Source organism: Diceros bicornis, chromosome 6 (assembly GCF_020826845.1).
Source record: "Diceros bicornis minor isolate mBicDic1 chromosome 6, mDicBic1.mat.cur, whole genome shotgun sequence".
NCBI lineage: Eukaryota > Metazoa > Chordata > Mammalia > Perissodactyla > Rhinocerotidae > Diceros > Diceros bicornis.
The window spans coordinates 79,712,643-79,736,486 of record NC_080745.1 but is presented as its reverse complement, the minus strand read 5'-3'; the positions used below and the strand labels follow the sequence as shown (position 1 = coordinate 79,736,486).

Sequence of the window (23,844 nt, the reverse complement as noted above, 5' to 3'; positions counted from 1 at the left end):
AGCAGTTTATCATGTCAGTTCTGGATGAATGACTTCCCCTAAATTCAATCTTGCTGAACCCTTTAGCTGGGTTGTAAAATTTCATGAACCATATTGTTTCATTCAGACCATTAACGTGCTGTCTTTGAGCGTCTGTTTACAGAGAATGAAGCAGAGACTGTTGGCCTCTTCCTACAGGGACCAGAACTAGACTCTATTCCCCAATCTCCCTTGCGAGGAGGTGGGCCACATAGTCAACTTCCCGCAAATGAGATGTGAGCGCCCAGATGTGCACCAGTTCCAGCCCTCCTCATAAAAACCCACACACAATCCTCCACATGCCTCCCCTTCCATGGCTTGACGCAGACAACTACAGCAACCTTGCAGGCCGTGTGTTGAAGCTGGCGGAGCCACAAGATGGAAGGAGCCTGGGTTCCCTGGTGAGAGGAAAGCAGTCCATCAATCACAAACACCCATTTTAGACTTTACGTGAGTAAGAAATAAATTCCTATTGTTTTAAGCCACCGCTATTCCAGAGTTATAACAACGAGCATTACCTTAACCCACAGAGATTATTTTATTGTGCAATTATTTCTCCAAATTCCAAGAATAGTTCAGATCCCAAATGTCGAATCTTGGGCTATAAATTTCACCACGAGATTTGGAGGGTGCTTAGCCATAACATTAATACTTGGACAGATTCTTTTCTAATTCTCGGTTTTAAAAAAATTCCCTTCCTGCTACTTCCTGATTTATGAAAAGGAATTTCTCAATTCTTCACCTCCACTTTTAATTTTAATGGGCGTTCTTCAGTCCAGTACCTGATGGTGACCATTGATTCACGAGCAATCTGAGGCCATATGATACCCCAGGTGTTAGCGAAAATTTACCCAATGTGGCCTGGCCCCCCAGATGCTATGTGTATGTAGATGGAGCAACTCAGTGTGCTGGATGCATAGGGAATTCTCAAATACCACAGCTAGGTGGATTGGAGCTACCACTAAAACTCTGCCCTCCACTAGCCTTTGTTACTCCTCACATTTAGGGATTGCGGGCTAGACGGTGGACCCTGTAAAGGGTGATGGGGCCATGGCAGCCCTGCCCCAGGGACCTCCTGGCATTGAAAGTGGGCTCGCATTGAAAAATAATTCCCTGTCTCCTGGATACAGCAGAGAACTACATAACAATGACTCAGCCTTGACTCTGACACTTTAGACATTTAAAAACAAAAAAAGAAGCCAAATCTGGAAGTCTCTAATCCTGTAGCTATGTATGCAGAGGAGTTAAATATTGATGTAAGTTTAGGCTCTGATCTGGCAGCCTTGAATTTGGTATCAGCAGTGATACCAAACTCCAGGTGAAAGAAAGAACTGCAGGTGAGGGACACCTGTGTGGCCAGATAACCAGCATGTTAGCCAAACAGGGTCTCATTTACTTAACCTTCAGAGAGCCTGTCCTGTCCTCCCGTATCCAGTTCAGCCTACTGCCAAGGCTATCAATGGGAGGGAGAACATGCTCACCTGAGGATGCCAGACTTCCCTGAGCAGAAGATGACTGGGATGATCTGGAGGTTGTTGTTGCCTCACACCTTCCAGAGCAACCATCCTGCCAAATATGAGGGAATTGAGTTCACCCGGACCCAAGGAGTGAAATTATGGTCAACCCACTCCACTATGCATGAAATTGGTTTACTTTGTCATGCAGAATAACAAGCATACCTAAAATTTTATAGCATTAATTATTTTGTTTTACATACTTTTTAAGTTTTTGCATTTAATCTCCTACAGAACCTGTGGAAGCTTTAGCTGTTTTTCTTATGAAGATAGTGAGATTCAGATTTTAAGCAACTTGCCCAGGGACGTGTAGTAGAGCCAGGCCTGGAGGGACAAACTCTTCAAACCAGCCCCAGATGACAACCTATTAGAAGGCCATGAGCTCCCAGGCTTAATCTAGAGCTGACCTAAGAAATGATCAAGAATGGAAACAGCTGGAGATGTTAATATGTGTGTGTATACAAGTCTGTAAGACTTGGGATCTGCTTTCCAAAACAAAGTCACACACACATTTTTTGGATAACCTATTGTTTTGTTTCCTTTGTATTTTGCTTCCCTACTACCAATACAGCAAATGGAAATTTTATCAAATAGAAATACAACTTTTGTGACATTGAATATGATAATCATTTCTCTCCTGGGCCGTCACAGTAGTCTTCTGATTGCTTTCCTTGCCCTCAGACTAGCCCCTCTCTTGTCTGTCCTCTACACACTGCCAGATAGTCAGTTTTAAAATGCAGACTAGCCATGCTATTGTCCTTCTTAAAACCACAGCCCCTTCCCCTGCCCTCTACTTTCTACAACAGTACTGCTCAATAGGAATATAATGCAAGCCACACTTTAAAAAGTAAAAAGAAATATGTGAAATATATTTTAATAATTTATTTAATCTAATATATCCAAAATAATATCATTTCAACATGTGACATTAGCACATTTCAAATGGTCAACCGTCACATGTGGCTGGTGCCTATTGCATGGGACAACACAAATGGAGATCTAATTTACTCTACCTAAAATCACAAATAAGACTTCTCAGATCTGGTTGACTTCTCTGAGGTTTTTAACCTTGTTGCATATCTACTTGGGCTATTTTCAAACTACTCTGATCTCCTTTCAAAAATATAAACTCTCAAGGGGTTTGAATGGGAGCCAACTCTAGGGTCCTTACGAAATAGAAGAACAAGATTTTCCAAATGCCATTGAAGGGGGAGAGAGAGCAAATAGGTAGAGATGCAGAATTCAACAGACCCAAGATGACAGCTGAGATACCGGGAGCTGTGATGAAAGGGGAAAAAATGAGAGAACAAGCAAAAGGAAAAAGAAAAAAGTAGACTAATAATTTGTAACCCCCCAAAATTTTCTTTGTTCCACTCCTAAGATATTTTGGGTATCAAACAATTAGAAATGATTTGGGGATCCTCACAGAGGGGCAGGCCAATCCAGTGGTTGTCACACCATGTGCCTTTCACAACCAGCCGTGTCAGGCAAGTTGCAAAGTCCATTTCAAAAATTATAAGCTGAGGGACTTCTACTTTTAGCCATGGTGGAGCAACTGGTATCAGACTTGCTCTTTTATCAAAATAATTAAAAGAATGGACAAAATACATGAAGCAATGAGTTTCTTCTTTGTGAGGAAGATCAACCCTGAGCTAACATCCCTGCAAAACCTCCTTTTTTTGCTGAAGAAGACTGGCCCTGAGCTAACATCTGTGCTCATCTTCCTCCACTTTATGTGGGACGCCACCACAGCATGGCCTGAGAAGCGGTGCGTCGGTGCGCGCCCAGGATCTGAACCTGGGCCACCAGCAGCGGAGCATGCGCACTTAAACGCTACACCACAGGGCTGGCCCAGCAATGAATTTCTGAAACTGGGCAGTGGATAGTGCAAGACTGTAATAAATGAAAAAAGGACAAAAAATGAGGTGAGACCTCCAATCATTGCAGCTATGTGCCTGGCAGCATTTCCTGGACCCCAGCACAGGAAGGGAGAATCCAAGCAGAGCAGAGCAGACTCATCGAGCTGACGAGATAGAGATCAGAGTTCAGGGAGGCTAAGGTAGTTAGAATGTGCAGAGCAGACCACTGGAGAGAAGAAGGCTACAAAAATGAAGAGTTTCAGAAATTGTCATAGGGGTCCACTTGAGTCTTTGGAGGAATACTAAGCTCTGCATGCAAAGAGTAAGATTCCATGAGGCTGGTCACATAAGAGCTATCCGGGAAAGACCCACTATTGGGAAAATCTATAATCGGAACAACACCTGGAGCTCGCATACGATTTGGAGATGTTTAGCCCAACGGAATAGAAGATTTCACTGAATGATCAAGGCATTCAGTAGATACCCCCCAAAAGGCCATGCCTTAGGAGGAAGGCTAATATAGCCTTAGAGAAAAGGCTAATCTCAACCTGGTTTAAAAAAACATAAGGACAAACCTCAAAAAGATGAAACTGTTCTGCAAGTAAATTAACTGCCTATCCCAACCAATAAAAAAAAATTAAAGTTCTATAATTCTCTTTAATAGAAGACAATAACATACTCAGTAATGTAAAATTATTAATGCCCAGCATCTAATCACACATTGTTAGGCATGCAAAGAAGTAGAAAAATACGACTCATCAGTTAATGGAAAGAGATCCAAAACTGATAGAGATAATAAAATTTGCAGACAAGGACTTTAAAATAGCTATTATAAATATATTCAAGATTCAAAGGAAAATGTGGACATAATGAAGAGAAAAGTAGAAACTATTAAGCATGGATTTAATAGCAGATTACACACTACAGAAGAAAAGACCAAGAAACTGAAGACATGGCAATAGAAACTATCCCAACTAAAGTACACAGAGAAAAAAGGTTGAAAAATCAAATAGGACTTCAGTGACCTATGGGAAAATACCAAGCAGTGTAACATACACATAACTGGATTCCTGGAGCAGGTGGTAAGTAAAATATTTGAAAAAATAATGGCTGAAAATGTCCAATATTGATTTTAAAAAATGAACCCACGTATCCAAGAAGCTCAACAATCCCCAAGCAGGGAAAATCCAATGAAAACCACACAAAGGCACATCATAGTAAAATATTTAAACTCAATAATAAAGAAAAAAATCTTAAAGGCAAATAGAGGGAAAAAAAGACACATCATATACAGGGAAAACAAACTTAAGAATGACTGCAGACTTCTCAACAGAAACAAGCAAGCAGACAGTGGAAGGGCTTATTTAAAGTACTGAAAGTCACAGACCTAAATGTAAAACCTAAAACCAAAACCTTCTAAGAGAAAACACAGGAAAAAAATCTTTGCTACCTTGGGGTAGGTAAACATTTCTCAGGAAATTAAAAGTATTCTATTAAAAAATAGATAAACTAGACTTTATGAAAATTAAAAACCCTGCCCTTAAAAGAACATCTATATGAGGAAAACTATAAAACTCTGATGAATGAAATCAAAGAAAAACTACAGTGGAGAGATTCCATGTTCATGGATAGGAAGACTCAATATTGTCAAGATGTCAGTTCTTCCCAATGTGATCTGTTGATTCAACACAATACCAGTCAAACTTCCAGCAAGTTATTTTGTGGATATTGACAAACCAATTCTAAAGTATACATGGAGAGGAAAAAGAGCCAGAATAGCCAACACAATACTGAGGCAGAGGAACAAAGCTGGAAGATACTACTCCACTTCAAGACTTACTATAAATCTACAGCAATCAAGACAGTGCAATCTTGACAAAAGAATATACAACTAGATCAATGAAACAGAATAGAGAGCCCAGAAATTGACCCACATAAATATAGCCAAGTGGATCTTTGATAAAGGAGCAAAGGAAAAACAATGGGCAAAGATCGTCTTCATCAAACGGTGCTGGAACAACTGGACATTCACATGCAAAAAAATGAATCTAGATACACACCTTATACCCTTCATAAAAATTAACTCAAAAATCACAGACCTAAATGTAAACTTCAAAGCTATAAAACTCCTAGAAGACAACATAGGAGAAAACCTAGATGACTTTGGGTATGGTGATGACTCTTTAGATATGACACCAAAGGCACAATCCATGAAAGAAATAATTGATAAACTGGACTTCACTAAAATTAAAAATATCTGCTCTGTGAAAGACAATCCCAAAAGAATAAGAAGACAAACCACAGACTGGGAAAAATGTTTGCAAAAGACACATCTGATAAAGGACAGTTATCCAAAATACACAAAGAACTCTTAACACTCAACAACAAACTCAAGCAATGCAAGTAAAAAATGAGCCATTCCCATCATTGCAGAAAGTTCTGTTGGACAGCTCTGCTCTAGAATGACAGTATGATGAGGTAAGGTAAAAATAGAAAGAACAAGGGCTTGTCCCCACATTTGGAAAGGTAGCTCAGGAGTGCAGTACTGAGACCACCTCGAGGGCAGGGTCTGTGTCTTGTCTCTGCATCCCCGGGGCCCTGGGCTGTCTCTAGCACAGAGCAGGGCTCAGCTGTCACCCAGATTTATACCTGTAGGGATGTCTCAGTGCCCACGAGCACACACACACATATGTGCATGCCAACACACATATAACCACACACTCGCATACACATAGACACACACACCCCCACTATGCACATGCACATGCATTCACACAAACACACACACACTCAGACACTCACACACGTACACAAATATGTACATAAACACACACACACACATCCTTTGCCCAACTCCTACTCATCCTTCACATCCTCTGAGATGTTGTCCCTGTCCCTCCCTCTGGTCAGGGCCAGGCCCTCTGGCCCACGATGCCACAGCAGCAACCTGCCAAGCCCAGCACACTCAGAGCTGCTGGCTCAGTTTCCATATTCTCTGCCGGATTATCAATTTCATGTGCAGAGTGTCTTGTTCATCCCTCCATCCCCAGTGTCTAGCTAGTCTCTGGCTCGTAAATAAATGTTAGTTGAGGAATGAATATATGGTTTTTGAATGTTTAATTTGTTGTTGTTAAAATATGGGCAATTTCATGTGTCACTACATCAGTGGAAGGATTGATTAACCAATGTCTTTTTTTAAAAACACATATATAGTGATGAAAATGTTCTATATCTTGATTGTGGAGATGGTTTCACACTATTCATTTATCAAAACTCATAGAACTATACACTAAAAATGGTGAATTTTGCTGTACATAAATTATACCTCAATAAACCTAACTTAAAAAACTGTATAAGATATATATTATACTTATGTATTTATACAAACATAGTGTCTTTTTTTACAGTGCAACATCTTAGGGAACTATCATAGGGCACGTTGGCACAAAGTGCCCCAAGCATGCCATGTCTTTACCCAATGTCCCAGCCTTTCAGCAGATTTTTGAGAGAAATCACCCCTTCCTGATTCCCACCCACCCAAGAGGCAGCCCCCGGGCATCAGGTTCACATGGACAATGTGGGGGAAATGGAGAGACTGGAGCTGGACTTCTTAAGGGGCCCAGCTTAGCTAAGAGCTGGTACCAAACAAACGTTTGCTGAATGAATAGAAGAGCAGGTACATATGACACAGTCTTAAACATGAAAAGAACAATGCACTGTGGAGTGGTAAAAATTCAAGTTAGGTAGCCACAGAGACGTGTAAATTGCTGTTGTCCCATTAGTTATACTATTTGCTTGCACTGATTTCACGCCATAGAAATAAAATGGAAGAAATGCAGACTCTTTCTAAATCCTCAATTGAGTCTTAAATGGGATAGTTTGGGTGGATGTGTCCTTTTTCTAAGAAATCAGAATGTGCCCATAAATATTTCAGGTTAGAGAAAAGCCCTTCATTTACGACAAAAACTAAACTTTGTTTTCGTGGGTGGGAAAGTCAAAGTGCAACTTACAGGCAAAACTGCTGGAATCTCCTGTGTTCAGGAAGAATTTCTGCTGCTCCTCACTTGTCTTGCTGGCAAATTGATCAGCATAGTGGCCCATCTGCGGGCACCCTGCATCTGGACAGGGGAAGCACTTGTTCTAATGAGAAGAGAGAGATCGGGCTATAGGGTGTGAATTCGTCTTTTTATGATCCATCCATCTGGGGGAGCAATTTTCCTACAGTCTGCTTCCCCATTTGTAACAGGAAGGGGCTTGGAACAGGTAATGTGTAAATTACCTTCAACCAGGACAGGGTTCCAAGTCTGATACAGACCACATTAGAACTACTTGGAAAGCTTTAAAAAATACTAACACCTGGACTCCAGGTTAGAGCAATGATACCTTCCGTGGAGTGATGTGCTGGTGACTGATTAACAGCCAACTCTGGGACAAAAAGCCCTGATTGTAGTGTTTACCAATTTCTGTGGTGTAAATATTCCGACTGTGGCCAATTTCAGGCTGCCAACATGATGTGACTGAATATGGAGTTGGGAAGAGAAGTTCACAGAGCCAGAATAGGCAGGCTGTGGCATATCATTGCCTCCATCTCTCCCCTTGCTGCCAGCTGCATAAGCACAAACTCCCAGCCTGGTATCCAGAACCCCAGCATCCACCTTTCATTCTCTCTGGCGTATGAAATCTTCTCACATATTCTTTTTATTATTATTATTTTTTTTTAGGAAGACTGGCCCTGAGCTAACATCTGTTGCCATGCTTCCTCTTTTCCTTTTTTCTCCCGAAAGCCCCGGAACATAGTTGTATATCCTAATTGCAGGTCTTTCTAGTTCTATGTTCGATGGAACCTCAGCAGGGCTTGATGAGTGGTGAGTAGGTCCATGCCCAGGATCTGAACTGGCGAACCCCGAACCACCCAAGCAGAGTGTGCGAACTTAACCACTATGCCACCAGGCTGGCCCCCTCATATATTCTTCTATTGCTCTGCCCTTCTCTTCCTTCTAAATTCTATGATTTTACAAGCCAGATGCAAATGTTGCCTCCTGCAGGAAGCCTTTCTAGATCATTGAATTGACTGCTCTTCTCTCTGATTTCCCAGTCTTCCTTGCCCACATGACTCATCTAGAATTTTAGCCACCTCCTGCCTAAATTTTTTTTTCTTTCACTCCACAGAACCATGAACTCTGAGAGGCAATGCAAAACAAGTGGGGGATGGTCAGAAACTGGTGAGAGGGTGCTGCAAATCCCAAACACAGAAGGATAATAGTTCCACAGTGGGACTCAACGTAGAAAAATAGCTTACAGATTCAAAGGTCCTATAGGAATCGCAGGGGTATGCAGCGAACCCATCAGAATTGAGGATGCTCTCCGAGTAATACTTGTAGCTTCTCGGATGTTTGCAAGCCACAAAGTTCCGTGTTCCTGGGGAAACAAATGGGGACGGCGGCACTGGTGGTCGAGGGGCCATGACAACTTCTCTTCCTCTCTCTTTCCAAGTGGGATGGTTCAAAAGTGAGACGGTATTCTCAGAAATTTAAAATAAATCCAAATCCAGACACAATAATGACAGTTAACATATAGAGAGTGCTTTCTGTGGGCAGGACAATGTTCTGAGCGCTTTACATGTATTGTCCCTGTAATCCTCACCTTTCCTAGGAGGTGGGTGTCACACCATCCCTAATTACAGAAAGAGGTGCAGATTACAGCCTCAGATTTCGGATTACAGCTAGTAAGAGGCAGAGCTGGGAATTAAACCCAAGCCCATGCCTCTAAGCTCTGTGCCATCCCATGTCCCAGGCACCAGGCTTGAAGACATAACCAGATGTGACACGACCTCCCAGACATGACAAAACCAGGGCAAGGACATTTTCATGCTGTGTTTAGGCAAATAAAAAGGAGGTTGAGTAGCTTTAGGCGGCTTTGTAAGAGCATCCCTTTCACTCTCATAGTGTCTCACTCCTTCTCACAACCTTCCCTGGCCCCTACAACTCCTGCCAAGGGACAGGTGTCACAGCACACCTTCCAGACCTGGCCTGGACTTGCTTGGCCTTTACTGATGGAGAGTTTAGGCTACCCCATCCATGCAAACCCCCATAAGGCTGTAATACAGATACATAAGTCCTCACCCTTAATATTTGCTTTGATGGTGTCCATACCTGCCAAGGCATTTTGATCAAATTCAGTAAAAATCTTTACTCATTAGATTTGGTCAGACCACTAAGGGTTTTAACCTGTATTATGCCAAATGATGAGTTTGGCTGAAAATTTCACCTGTCCATTGTCCTCTTGATCTTATTAGATACAGAGTCAGAGCTGTCTCTGATGGACGCCCTTTATCTCAGTGTGCTCCACCAATGATCAAGAATAACCACCTCGAACAGCACGGCCTCCATTCTAACCTTCCTTGCCTGTGATTGCTCCTCACTCCTGACCCAGCACAGAGGGACGGTGACTCTCACTGTGCCAATGACTTTGCTGTGAAATGATTGTGAAATTCTCATTTTGTCTACGGAATTGAAGCCAGTTACATAAGCTTGAACCATATCGCTGACTGCCAAGGGAAAATTGGCAGAAAAATTCTCAGTTAGAGTCAGGATATTTACTTTTGGGGTATTTCCTTTCTTTGTTAGGTAGCTACCAATTGATTGTTGGACTTATAGCTTTAAGTAACGGTTTTGTAATTCTTTGTTGCCTGTGCACTTCAGGACACTCAACAATGTTTGAAGACAGCACACAATCCGTAGAGCTGGGATATAACAAATGATATATATACAAGAGGGATGTATATTTATAAAGAGCCGTGTGTTTTCATTTTTAAGATGTGCTATGGGCAGGGCGCTGCTCAGCCCAGGAGGTGACACCCTGGCTCTCTCTGGCTTTACCTGCCAGATGCCATCTGGCCCACAGTCTGCTACAGCACGTTCTTCTTGGATCCTGGCATCTCCTCTCCTCCGTTTGGGAAAAAGTCAAAGTGACCCACCCGTTGGTTTGTTCCAAAACCTAAAACGTTTGAAAGAGCAATGAGGTTTTCATAAGGCAGGGCTCCCCTGGTTAAAACACAAGTGCACACGCTCACAGCTGGAGCATCATGGGGCTCACCCATGAATAGGGTCAGAGGAGCTGCATCCGTGTGGATCACATCAACAAAGTCAGCGTCGGAGGGGTGGAGTCGAACCTCTTCAAGAGTACCCTGGAAATTTGCTTCTACGGGATCCAACTCTAAAAGAGATGGCCAGTGCTGCAGAAAATAGACCTGGCTGCAGATACTGGCAGGATTGTGGTGTACAGTTGCCCAGGCTGTGCCTTGCACCAACTGAAGAGACGCCATACCCTGCATTTGTGCAGTTCCATGGCCCTGGGTATTGAATATGGGGACATGGTTGCTCATTACAAGAATGTTCCAGTGGCATGGATAGAGAAGGGCAGAGGAGCAAAGAAACTTAGGTTTTGTTTGAGCAAGGATTTTTTTTTTTTCATATAAGATTCTCCCATTTACTTGTATACCTTTCTTCTTCAATATTCTCTTTCTCTTCCCAAGTTTGAAGAAAAAAGGGGCAAAGTAGTATGATGTCATAATTAAGAACACAGATGCTGGGACCACGCTGCCTAGCTCCAAATCCCTACTCAGCTATTTCTTGGACAAGTTGCATGACCTTGGACGAATCACTTGGCTTTTTTTGTGCCTCAGTTTCCCCATTTATAAAATGCGAGAAATAGTATGGTTATAATAAGATTAAATGAGATAATATATGTAGCATTTATCACTGTGCTTGGCACATCCTCATGGGCGTATAAGTAAAATATTAATTTTTATTGTTTCCTCCTGACTATATTTCCTTCTTGGAGGGCTCCTGGATTTGTCAACAGGTTTTTGAAGGTTTGATCAGAGCACTGAAAAGGCATGAACATAATTGTCTGTTGAAAAGAAAAGGGAGAGTTCTTAAAGGAAGAGTCAAATGACAGCAGAACTGGGTTTCAACCTCAGTTCCCTCACTGATTAGCTGTGTGGCCGGGGGCAGGGTATTTGCTTCTCTGAGCCTGTTGCTTCAGTTCTGAGGATTCAGTGAGAAAATGTAAAGCACTTTGCACAATATTTGGGATAAGTAGGCACTTAATCTATGCTACTATAATAATTACATTAGTGTTATTATGATTATATTATATAGATATATTTTGTTGTTGCTGTTATAATTGAAAGGCTTTGCTTGGGCTAAAGGATGCTTTTGGTGTGACGGTGGCTGGGTCTCTTCCACCAGCAGAGGCAATGGAAGGATAATTCTCATGTTCTACTCTGCCCTTGATTTCAAAGAGAATGGGAAAGGAAATGACAATACGGATCCTTCTTAATTATGTTTGTTTGTGTTCCCACCAGCCTTACTCTGCATTTTCCTGGGTGCCCAGTCCTGCTGAGCAACCCATGCCAGCAGAAAATTAGGTTCTAGAGAGGAGGGATGGGATGGAGGCAGAAGAAGCAAACGGAAGCAAAAGAGAATGAAGCCACCACCTCCTCAGCCACACAGACGGGCTTCCTCGGGGCTTCCTAAAATGTTCTGTGCAGGCTCCAGCCAGCACTGCCACAGCCAAGGGGACAGTCTCCTTAGGGCCAGCTCTGAGATGGGCTGCAGTCTTGTACCACGTTGTGGGGTTACTTGGGACCAAACCTGGGGCTCTGCCCCTTGTACCTTACCCGTAATCCTGCCCAGGCCTGGAGTCCTGCTCCCTGTCTCTCCAGCCGCGTGGGCTCCCAGGCTGTGGCCAATGAGGTGGAGTTGGGAAGGTGAGTAGCTGTAGTTTGCCTGGAGAAGGAAGATTGTGTTTTCAGGACATTTTGTACTGTGGTTTTTGTACCGTGCAAACCTAATGTTGTTACTCCTCTGCTGAAAATCTTCTGTGGCTCCCACTGCCCTTAGGATCAAGCCCAAACTCATTAAGAGAGCCTCAGAGCTTTCCTGACATAACATCTGTTTTTCTAGACTCTTCTCTCGCCAAACCCTTTGTGCAACTGTCAACCCCTCATATACGTCCTATTCTCTCACTTCCGGGCCTGGTTTGGACTTCGCTTCCTGTTGTTGTCCATACCCCAACCACTTGCCCAGCTCGCGTTGACACAGCCTAGCCATCCAGCTCCACCCCCGCCCCATGTGGATCAGCTGCCCCCCATGTGCTCCCATAGAGCCCTGCACTCCCATCCCCATCAGAACCCTGATCACACTCTGCTGTCATCGCAAGTCTTCACTGGAAGCTCCTCCAAGGCTGGATCTCCTCCCTCCTCTTTACCTCCTACCACAGCTCCTGCCACTGTGCCACTGTGTTCATCCAAAATATTGGGTGAATAAGTAAATGACATAGAGCTACGAGGTGTTCATACATGTTGGTCTCAAAGATGTTCACCCACATGTACTCATTTATTGGTCTCTCGTGCCTCTAGTACAAACATCATGGGTTTTGATTTCCGCAGGGATGCAGAAATAGTTAGAACCAATTGGTTCTTTTGTAGAACATTTAACCATAAGACAGAAATGACCAGCACCTTTATCTGGTATAGAAAATAGTCATGAAGAATTAGTGACTTAACTGGAAGAATTAAAGCCTTAAAGAATTAGCTACAATGAAAGACCAGGGCAGGAAGAAACAGCTGAATTGATTGTAGTAAAAGGAATTCTTGAATTGCATATACTCCCTTTGTTTCCATTTGGCTCTCCTGGCGATGCTGTGTTTTACCCCAGAGATCGCCTGGTGCAGTGGGCTGGGCAGTGGGGTGCCCTGGAGCTGGATGGTCTAGGCCCAAAAGACAACTCTTATATTCACCTGCTCTACGATTTTTTGGGTAAACTAGTTAACCTTCCTGGGCCTTGGTTTTCTTATGTGCCAATTGAAGATGATAATAAAAGCACCCCCTTCTAAGTGTTGGCTATTATGGTTTTTCCTTTCACCGGTGTGTCATTATTAAGGTGAATTTCAGAGTATTAGAAGTAGGACACTGAGAGAAATATCAATTCTTTCTATTTCTTCTTTAAATAGATAACTCCCAGCTGCATCTTTACCCAACAGAGACCAGTGGGTGCTGTTTGCCTCCTCGCCAGCCTAGCCGGCCGACTCACTGAGAGCATGACGTGCATCTGGGCCACCTGGGCGCCCACCACCCGCACGTTGTTGGCAGCCTGCATGTAGGTGGTTTGGGCACCTTTCTTCCAGTCCACACAGATGAGGTTCACCTCCTCCACCTTGAACATGTTCTGGTGTTGGAGAGACACCAGGGTGTATTCATGGGGCGCGTGAAACCACATCTGACTAGCGCTCAGAAATGGTCACCAACAGTTCTACTGGCCGTTCTTCTGTCTTTCTCTAGCTGGGCTGCTGAGATAAACTAGACTTTGTTAGGAATCCTGTTGTCCATTAGGAGTTATCCCTCAGGGTGAATGCTGTGAGAAAGGCAAATTGATTCCCTATGTAGCTTATAGATTAATTAAATGCTGGCCACTCTCTGGTTTTCTTCCACTAAATTCAATAAGGCTGATTAGGTTGGGGGAAACAATTGCATCATTAAAAAGGCTCTATCTTGAAAAGGAAAGGTCTCATGTGCAATCTCTGGGTCCAGGGTTTAAACGACCTTGTGGATTTGACCGCTAGGGACCCTTCATCCTCTCGGCAATGCCGCAGTTTATTACTGAAGGGCTTGCCTTCGCCCCAGCCACCGGGCATTTACCAAGGTTTAAGGTGGGAGGGAAGTGTCACTATTTTTACAATCAGGATAGCATAATATTTCATGGGGGAAATACATACTTCAGATATTTGAAAAATAAAACTGCCCTGATTTAAAAGAGATTGAAGAATTCTGAAAGGAAAACTTTTTCCTGGATGTCAAAGGAACTGAAGTATCCTTAGAAGTTCTACTAGGCGGTAGATACAACCAGCTTGAGTTTAAAATGGTGCTATAAATTTAAAATCTACTTAAAAACTTTTCACAGATATGATATTAATATGTGTGATAACACAGAGATGCTGAGAGTTGTTTTCTCAGGACTTCTATTTTTAAAGCAATCCTGAGGAATCTCTCACAAACCTGGAGAATTTGGGGTATAAACTATGTCTTACAGTTTATCCATTAAGATACTTATTAATGATGGGACGGAAGAGGTACCAAGAGTTGAAAGCCTGGTAAACCACAGCCAAGTGCAGAATGACTTTAATTTTCTGGGTGTGTAACTTTTCCTCTTGACATTATGTGTTAGAGTTATTAACGTGTGTGTGGAAGAAACAGGCTGCTAAGGTAAATTCTTAGGTGTCAGAAAAATAGATTGAATCCGTGTACACACAGAAAGAAAGGATGGAAAGAGAAGTCAAGATGGCGATGTAGGCAGACTCTGAACTCACCTCCTCCCAAGGACACAGCAGATTTACAACTACTCTTGGAAAAATTACCCCTGAGAGAGAACTGAAAACTGGATAAGAGGAACCCCTGCAGCAAACGACAGTCCTAATTGAGGTGGAAGAGGCCGAAACTCCTTTCTGGAATGAAAAATGCCACTTTCACAAGCTGCAACGCTTCACGGCTGCCCAGAGCAACCCAAAGGTACACAGCCTTCCCTGGAGGAGCGGGGACCTGAGCTGGGGAGCACTCCCACTACAGGCATTTTTTGGACCCAGCACAACCCAGACCAGTGTCGTAATATCTGACTTTGCTAGCAACTAATAACAATGGGGAATACCCCCAGAAAAGCTGAGTCACAAAGAAATTAAAGCTGGCTCTTAAAGGGCCCAAGCACAAATTCACCCATTTCAGAAAGCAACCTAAAATCACCAGAAAGAAAGGTGCACAGTCCTTCGGTGAAAAGAGACTCACCTGATAGGCTCTAGGTACATCTCGGTGAGAGGTGAGAACTCTCCAGGGACTGGGATGTTGGTGGCAGCCATTGCTGTGGCCTGGTGTGGGCGTGCTGACCCAGACACTGGCAGAGGCCATTGGAGTTCTCCCTGTGGCCTGCTAGCCCAGGGTCTGCCCCACCTACTAGAGCAGGAATTTAACACAGCTCAGCTAAGGAAAGCAGCCTACCCTAGGGACTGGCCGCACCCAACAACAAGCCCTCGGGCAACTTGTGGGCCTGCTAAGCAAGCTGCCTGAATTCTCTGCAGCCTGACAAGTGGGTCCACCTCTGTGGGACAGGGCATGCTCGAGGAGTGGGTGGAAAGTGTTGGGCCTTTGTGGAGTGTGTGGGGCTCCTACCTTGGAGAGACTGGGTTCACTTCAGGAGTCTGGGGCGTGAGCATACGGCAGGACTGTGTTGACTATGTGTGTGGCCCTGTGGGCGGTGGGGCTTGTCAGCTGCAGAAGACTTGTTCTTCTCAAAGAGACACACAGGGGATGGGCCCCACCTTCCAAAGCCTGAAACAATTGGGTGCTCCCGTGCCCGAGGCCAGCCCCACCCAGCTCCTCAGAAAGCTAACAAGAGCCTTATAGGCTGGAGGCTTATAGCAACTGTAAGCCCCTGAGCCTAACAACCAACCACACTGGGGGCCTACTCACTTAATAGAAAAACTGTGACAGGAATGTGCTATTAGACCTTTCAGCCAACTGTGCTCGGGCTCCCCACACCTGATAAAGAGACTAAAGGGCCCACAACAACTACACACAGCTGAGCATTACAACCAGCCAGCCAGGGGGACAGCTCAGCCTCCCTTGGCACCTATGGCAAAAGCAACTCCGCCACAACAGAAGGACACACATAGCCCACACAGGGGTCACTCCTGGAACATTTGGAACTGGTGATGAGAGGGAAGCACACTGCAGAGCCTCATAAGGCATCACTTATATAAGGTCTCCTCTCCAAGATCAGGAGACGTAGTTGACCTACCTAATACATAGACACATGAACAAGGAAAGAGGCAAAATGAGGAGGCAAAGGAATACGTTCCAAGTAAGGGAACAGGACAAAACCCCAGAAAAGGAACTAAATAAAACAGAAATGAGCAATCTACCCAACAGAGTTCAAACAAAGAATCATAAGGATGTTCAATGATCTTGGGAGAAGAATGGATGAACTCAGTGAGAATGTCAACAATGAAATGGAAGATATAAAAAAGAACGAATCAGAAATGAAGAATACGATACTGGAAATGAAAAATTCACTAGAGAGACTCAAAAGTACAGTAGAGGATACAGAGGAATGGATCAGTGAGCTGGATGAAAGACTAGAGGAAATCACCCAAGCTGAACAGATAAAAGAAAAAAGAATTAAAAAGAGTGAGGGCAGTCTAAGGGACCTCTGGGACAACATCAAGCACACTAACATCCATGTTATAGATGTCCCAGAAGGAGAAGAGAGAGACAAAGGGGCAGAGAATCTATTTGAAGAAATAATAGCTGAAAACTTCCCTAATCCAAGGAAGGAAACAGACATCCAGGTACGAGAAGCACAGAGCACCAAACAAGATAAACCCAAAGAGGCCCACACCAAGACACATCATAATTAAAATGTCCAAAATTAGAGATAAAGAGAGAATCCTAAAAGTCACAAGAGAAAGGCAACAAGTTACATACAAAAGAAACCCCATAAGGCTATCAGCTGACTTCTCAGCAGAAACCTTACAGGCTAGAAGAGAGTGGCATGATATATTTAAATTGCGATAAGGAAAAAACCTACAGCCAAAAATACTCTACCCAGCAAGGTTATCATTCAGAATGGAAGGAGAGATAAAGAGTTTCCCAGACAAGCAAAAATTAAAGGAGTTTGTCACCAAGAAACCAGTCCTACAAGAAATGCTAAAGGGACTTATTTAAGGGGGAAAGAGAAGACCACAAATAGGAAAAATTATCTATTTCCATTATAGGAGGGTAATGGATACAAACACACAAAAAAGAGGTTAGATATGATATCAAAAACATAAAATGTGGGAGGAGGTGAGTAAAAGAGTAGAGCTTTCAGCTAGAAGTCAAACTGAAGAGACTATCAACTTAATATAGATTGCTATATACATAGGTTACTATATGTATATATAGTAACCCCATGGTAATCACAAACCAAAAACCTATAATAAATACACAAAAAACTAAGAGAAAGGAACCCAAACATAATACTAAAGAAAGCCATCAAACCACAAGGGAAGAGAGCAAGCCAAGAAGAAAGGAACAGAGAAGAACTACTAAAACACCAAGAAAAAAAGTTAAAAAATGGCAGTAAGTACATATTTATCAATAGCTACTTTAAACGTCAACAGACTAAATGCTCCAATTAAAAGGCATAGGGTGGCTGATTGGATAAAAAAAGAAGACCCATATATATGATGCATACAAGAGACACACTTCAGACCTAAAGACACTCACAAACTGAAAGTGAAGGGATGGAAAAAGATACTCCATGCAAATGGCAATGAAAAGAAAGCTGGGGTAGCAATACTCATATCAGACAAAAGAGACTTAAAAACAAAAACTGTAACAAGAGACAAAGAAGGGCACTACATAATGATCAAGGGAACAATCCAACAACAGGATATAACACTCATAAATATCTATGCACCCAACATAGGAGCACCTAAATATATAAAGCAATTATTAACAGACATAAAAGGAGAAATAGACAGTAGCACAATAATAGTAGGAGACTTTAACACTCCACTTACACCAAGGGATAGATCATCCAAACAGAAGATCAATAAGGAAATATTGGCCCTAAATGACACACTAGAACAGATGGACTTAGTAGATATATACAGAACATTTCATCCAAAACCAAAGAATACACATTCTTTTCAAATGCACTTGGAACATTCTCCAGGATTGATCACATATTAGGCCACAAAACAAGTCTCCATAAATTTAAGAAGACTGAAATAATACCAAGCATCTTTTCTGACCACAACGGTATGAAACTAGAAATCAACTATAGGAAGAAAATCATAAAAGCCACAAATATGTAGAGATTAAACAACATGCTACTGAACAACGATTGGGTCAATGAAGAAATCAAAGGAGAAATCAAAAAATACCTGGAGATAAATGAAAATGAAAATCCGACATATCAGAATTTATGGGATACAGCAAAAGCAGTTCTAAGAGGAAGTTTATAGCAATGCAGGCCTATCTCAACAAACAAGAAAAATCTCAAATAAACAATCTAACAGTGCACCTAAAGGAACTGGAAAAAGAACAAACAAAGCCCCAAATCAGTAGAAGGAGGGAAATAATAAAAATCAGAGCAGAAATAAATGAAATAGAGACTAAAAAAACAATAGAAAAAATTAATAAAACTAAGAGCTGGTTCTTTGAAAAGATAAACAAAATTGACAAACCTTTAGCTAGACTCACCAAGAGAAAAAGAGAGAAGGTTCAAATAAGTAAAATCAGAAATGAAAGAGGAGAAATTACAATGGACACCTCAGAAATATTAAAGATTATAAGAGAATACTACGTAAAGCTATATGCCAAAAAATTGGATAATCTAGAAGAAATGCATAAATTCTTAGACTCATACAACCTTCCAAAACTGAATCAAGAAGAAATAGAGAATTTGAATAGACCAATCACCAGTAAAGAGATGGAAATAGTAACAAAAAACCTCCCCCAAAATAAAAATCCAGGACCAGACAGCTTCCCTGATGAATTCTACCAAACATTCAAAGAAGACTTAATACCTATCCTTCTCAAACTCTTCCAAAAAATTGAAGAGGAGGGGAAGCTTCCTAATTCATTCTACAAAGTGAACATTATCCTGATACCAAAACCAGACAAGGACAACACAAAAAAGGAAAATTACACGCCAATATCACTGATGAACATCAATGTAAAGATCCTCAACAAAATACTAGCAAATCACATCCAATAACACATTAAAAAGATCGTACACCATGATCAGGTGGGATTTATTCCAGGGATGCAGGGATGGTTCAACATCTGCAAATCAATCAAGGTGATACACCACATTAATAAAATGAAGAATAAAAATCACATGATCATCTCAATAGATGCAGAGAAAGCATTTGACAAGATACAGCATTCATTTATAATAAAAACTCTGAATAAAATGGGTATAGAAGGAAAGTACCTCAACATAATAAAGGCCATATGTGACAAATCCACAGCCAATATCATCCTCAATGGTGAAACTGAAAGCTAGCCCTCTAAGGACAGGAACCATACAAGGATGCCCACTCTCACCACTCCTATTTAACACAGTATTGGACGTCCTAGCCAGACAAGTCAGACAAGAAAAAGAAATAAAGGGATCCAAATTGGAAAGGAAGAAGTGAAACTCACTATTTGCAGATGACGTGATATTATATATAGAAAATCCTAAAGAACCCACCAAAAATCTTTTAGAAATAATAAATGCATATGGTAAAGTTGCAGGATACAAAATCAACATACAAAAATCAGTTGCATTTCTATACACTAACAATGAAGCAGCAGAAAGAGAAATTAGGAATACAATCCCATTTACAATTGCAGCAAAAAGAATAAAATACCTAGGAATAAACTTAACCAAAGAGGTGAAAGATCTGTACACTGAAAACTACAAAACATTGCTGAAAGAAATTGAAGACACAAAGAAATGGAAAGATATTCTGTGCTCTTGGATTGGAAGATTTAACACAGTTAAAATGTCCTTACTTCCTAAAGCAATCTATAGACAATGCAATCCCTATCAAAGTTCCAACAACATTTTTCACAGGAATAGAACGAAGAATCCTAAAATTTATATGGAACAACAAAAGACTCCAAACAGCCAAAGGAATCCTGAGTAAAAAGAACAAAGCTGGAGGTATGACACTCCCTGATTTCAAAATATACTACAAAGCTATAGTAACCAAAACAGCATGGTACTGGCACAAAAACAGACAGGGTGCTCAATGGAATAGAATCAAGAGCCCAGAAATAAACCCACACATCTATGGACAGCTAACTTTCCACAAAAGAGCCCAGAACATATAATGGAGAAAGGAAAATCTCTTCAACAAATGGTGTTGGGAAAACTGGACAGCCACATGCAAAAAAATGAAAGTAGACCCTTACCTTACACCATACACAAAAATTAACTCAAAATGGATTAAAGACTTGAATGTAAGGCCTGAAACTATGAAACTTCTAGAAGAAAACATAGGCAGTACACTCTTTGACATCCGTCTTAGCAACATATTTTCAAGTATCATGTCTGACCGGGCAAGAGAAACAATAGAAAAAATAAACAAATGTGACTACATCAAACTAAAAAGCTTCTGCACAGCAAAGGAAACCATCAACGAAACGAAAAGACAACCTAACAATTGGGAGAAGATATTTGCAAACCATATATCTGATGAGGAGTTAATCTCCAAAATATATAAAGAACTCATGCATCTCAACAACAAAAAAACTACCAACCCAATTAAAAAATGGGCGAAAGACCTGAACAGACATTTCTCCAAAGAAGATATACAGATGGCCAACAGACACATGAAAAGATGTTCAAAATCACTAACTATCAGGGAAATGCAAATCAAAACTACAATGAGATATCACCTCACGCCCGTCAGAATGGCTATAATTAACAAGACAGAAAACAAGTGTTGGAGAGGTTGTGGAGAGAAGGGAACTCTCATACACTGCTGGTGGGAGTGCAAACTTGTGCAGCCACTATGGAAAACAGTATGGAGATTCCTCAAAAAATTAAAGATAGAATTACTCTAGGATCCAGCTATTCCACTGCTGGGTATTTATGCAAAAAACGTGAAAACACCAGTGCATAAAGATACATGCACCCCTGTGTTCCTTGCAGCGTTATTCACAATAGCCAAGACTTGGAAGCAACCTAAGTGCCCATTAAGGGACGAATGGATAAAGATGTGGTACATATACACAATGGAATACCACTCAGCCATGAGAAACGAGGAAATCTAGCCATTTGTGACAACATGGATGAACATTGAGGGTATTATGCTAAGCGAAATAAGTCAGAGGGAGAAAGTCAAATACAGTATGTTCTCAATCATAAGTAGAAGATAAAAACAACAACAAACAATCACATAGAGACAGAGATTAGATTAGTGGTTACCAGAGGGAAGGGGGCAGGGAGGAGGGCAAAAGGGATGATTAGGTACATGTGTGTGCTGCTGGTTTGTAATTAGTATTTGGGTGGAGAGCATGATGTAAAATGCAGAAAGAGAAGTATAATGATATACACTTGATATTTACACAATGTTATAAAGTGTGACCGCAATAAAAAAATAAATGAAAAAGAAAGGATGATGTATTATGTATTTGTGTGTGTGCCTGTGTACTTGGTGGATCTGTGTGTGTGCGCGTATCTGTGTGTGTGTGCATGTCTGTGTGTGTGTGCATGTGTGTGTGTGTTCTTCTGTTGTCCTTCTAACCAACAGATGCTGTATTACACATAGTTTTGGCAATTTCTATTCTGCCTTTTTAGTTATCCAGTCAGCCTTAGTTCTCCATATCTCAAATAAGTGGTCATAGCAGCACATCTCTGACTCTGAGGATGTGGGAAAGACTTGAACAAAAAGAAAATAATCACTCATTTACAGAAATATAAAGTACTCTCACTGAAAATGGAAGCAGACGACATTTAGCCTTGATTTAAGCAGAAACGAGATAGTGCAAGTATTTGTTCACATAGCAAATGTCATTGCTTCAGGCTACAGAGGTAGTCCAGAAATGTGGAGGGGAATTCTGATTTTTGTGAAGACAGGCATTTTAACTGCATAAAGGTCCCTCATATATAAGGATTTCTTGTTTCTGAGCTCATTTATTGCGATTGCTAAAAGGGAGGCGGTAACATTAACAGGAAGCAGTGGCAGCAGCCCCCAGAGCCAGCCACAGGGATTAGCGCCAGCCCCTATCTTGCACATATCCAGCAGCCAGCTCTCATCTCCCTTGTCTATGAAGCCCTGGATGATGAATCGAGTCTTCTTGTCTGTTTGAAAATTTGATGCCTCAACCGTTGATGGATCAGAGGGAAGGAGACTCTGTGACAAATGCAGAGGGGTTGCATGTTTTTGCAGCCCAGCCACTCAGGCCTGTCTCTCCCTTCCCCACCTCCACCTGCCTCAATGCCATGACCTCTCAAAGCTTAGCATAAAAGCCATCTCTTCCAGGAAGCCCACCCTGACCTCCCTTTCCCTGCCACATCTCCCCAGGTCAGGAATCACTACCTCCACTGGGGCTGGATTGTGGCTCACAGTCCTACCTTCCATAGGGTTCTTGTTGGATGGTAAGCTCTCTGCGGCAGACCAGAATTACATAGCCAGCTAGAGGTTCTGGCAGATGTCGACCATTCATTCATTTGAGCCAACATTTTACGGAAGACCTACTCTGTCCAGGTCTGGAGAGGCCTGGGGGGCAGCTGAAGGGATGGGGTGGGGCAGAGTAGGGTGAAGGAGGAGGGTACAGAGATAAGGAACTCCTGGTCTGGGAGGTGGGCACAGCCCCTCACCCAATTATAATGATGTTAAAATGACGGAGGTCTCACTTGAAAGGTGTTTGTGTTCTTGTTGGTGTAGAGCAAGAAGCAGGTGACGATGTTCTCAGAGCTCCAGGGGAGAACTTTCAGGGGCCTGATTGCAGTCCCAGCCCAGGGCTCGGGGGCAGAAAAGCACCCGACGTGATCATAGCAAATTTCTTTTCCTAGAGAGAAAGGATGACTCTGCTCAAGTGTCGGCTCCCGAGGCTGGGATCTGGGACATCTCTGCTGCTCAGGCCTGGTCACTTCCCTGCCTCGGGACAGTCTGATGCCCGTGCAGAGACCCCACCTCTGCCCCACCCACTCTCTTCTGGTCCCCAGTACCCACCTTCTGATCTGGGACCAGTCCCATGGAATCCCATGGAGACGCCAATGGTGCCTCTGCTTAGAACCACCATCAAAACTTAAAAGTTCTGTGTCGCATCCCCATAGTCCAATAGATATATTTATTGGACTAATGTGATAACGGGCGCTGATAAGTCTGTGTGTTAACCCAGGCAGGTGATTAATGCTTTACCTGGAAGAGTCTGGCCGAGGGCACCCTGGGCAAGAAGGCAGGCTGGTGGGAAGATGCTCTGAAGTGGGTCCCACTCAAACTACCTCCTCTCCCAGGCAGAGTGCCAGCCCCACCCGCCTCTCTCTGGAACCTTGGTGTGGTCTGGAGCCACTGGAAGCCCTGCCACAGCTAAGGCTTTCTCTGGCCAGTGCTGAGATGCTGCGTTTAAGCCCTTCCCAAGGGGCAGGCGTGATGTTTCTTACCTTTGGCGGCTCCCAGCAGGAAAAGTGCAATTGTCCAGATGTTCACCATCTACAATAAATCCAGACATTCTCAGCCTCACCATGCATTACCAGAACAGTGAGTGAAGACTCGCAGGAATCCAAGGCTATTTGCCTCGCCTCTCCTTCACAGCTGGCGGGAGGATGGCAAAGGTGACTTACCCTGTCGCATGTCCCAGGCATCCCCTCCCTCTGGATCGAGTGTCCGGGTCATTTTCATATACTCGAGCGTTG

General features: G+C 42.5%; 1 protein-coding gene across 1 annotated transcript; it reads right to left on the bottom strand.

The window, feature by feature from the left end:
- Positions 1 to 1,034: 1,034 nt before the first annotated feature.
- LOC131407623 (inactive pancreatic lipase-related protein 1-like) lies at positions 1,035 to 23,641 on the bottom strand. Its single transcript, XM_058544383.1, is given in 11 exon segments — positions 1,035 to 1,048; positions 7,402 to 7,531; positions 8,691 to 8,809; positions 9,143 to 9,163; positions 10,289 to 10,387; positions 10,487 to 10,606; positions 12,075 to 12,183; positions 13,489 to 13,623; positions 22,208 to 22,339; positions 22,843 to 22,997; positions 23,593 to 23,641. Coding segments are annotated over 11 exon segments (1,083 nt in total).
- Positions 23,642 to 23,844: the final 203 nt, after the last annotated feature.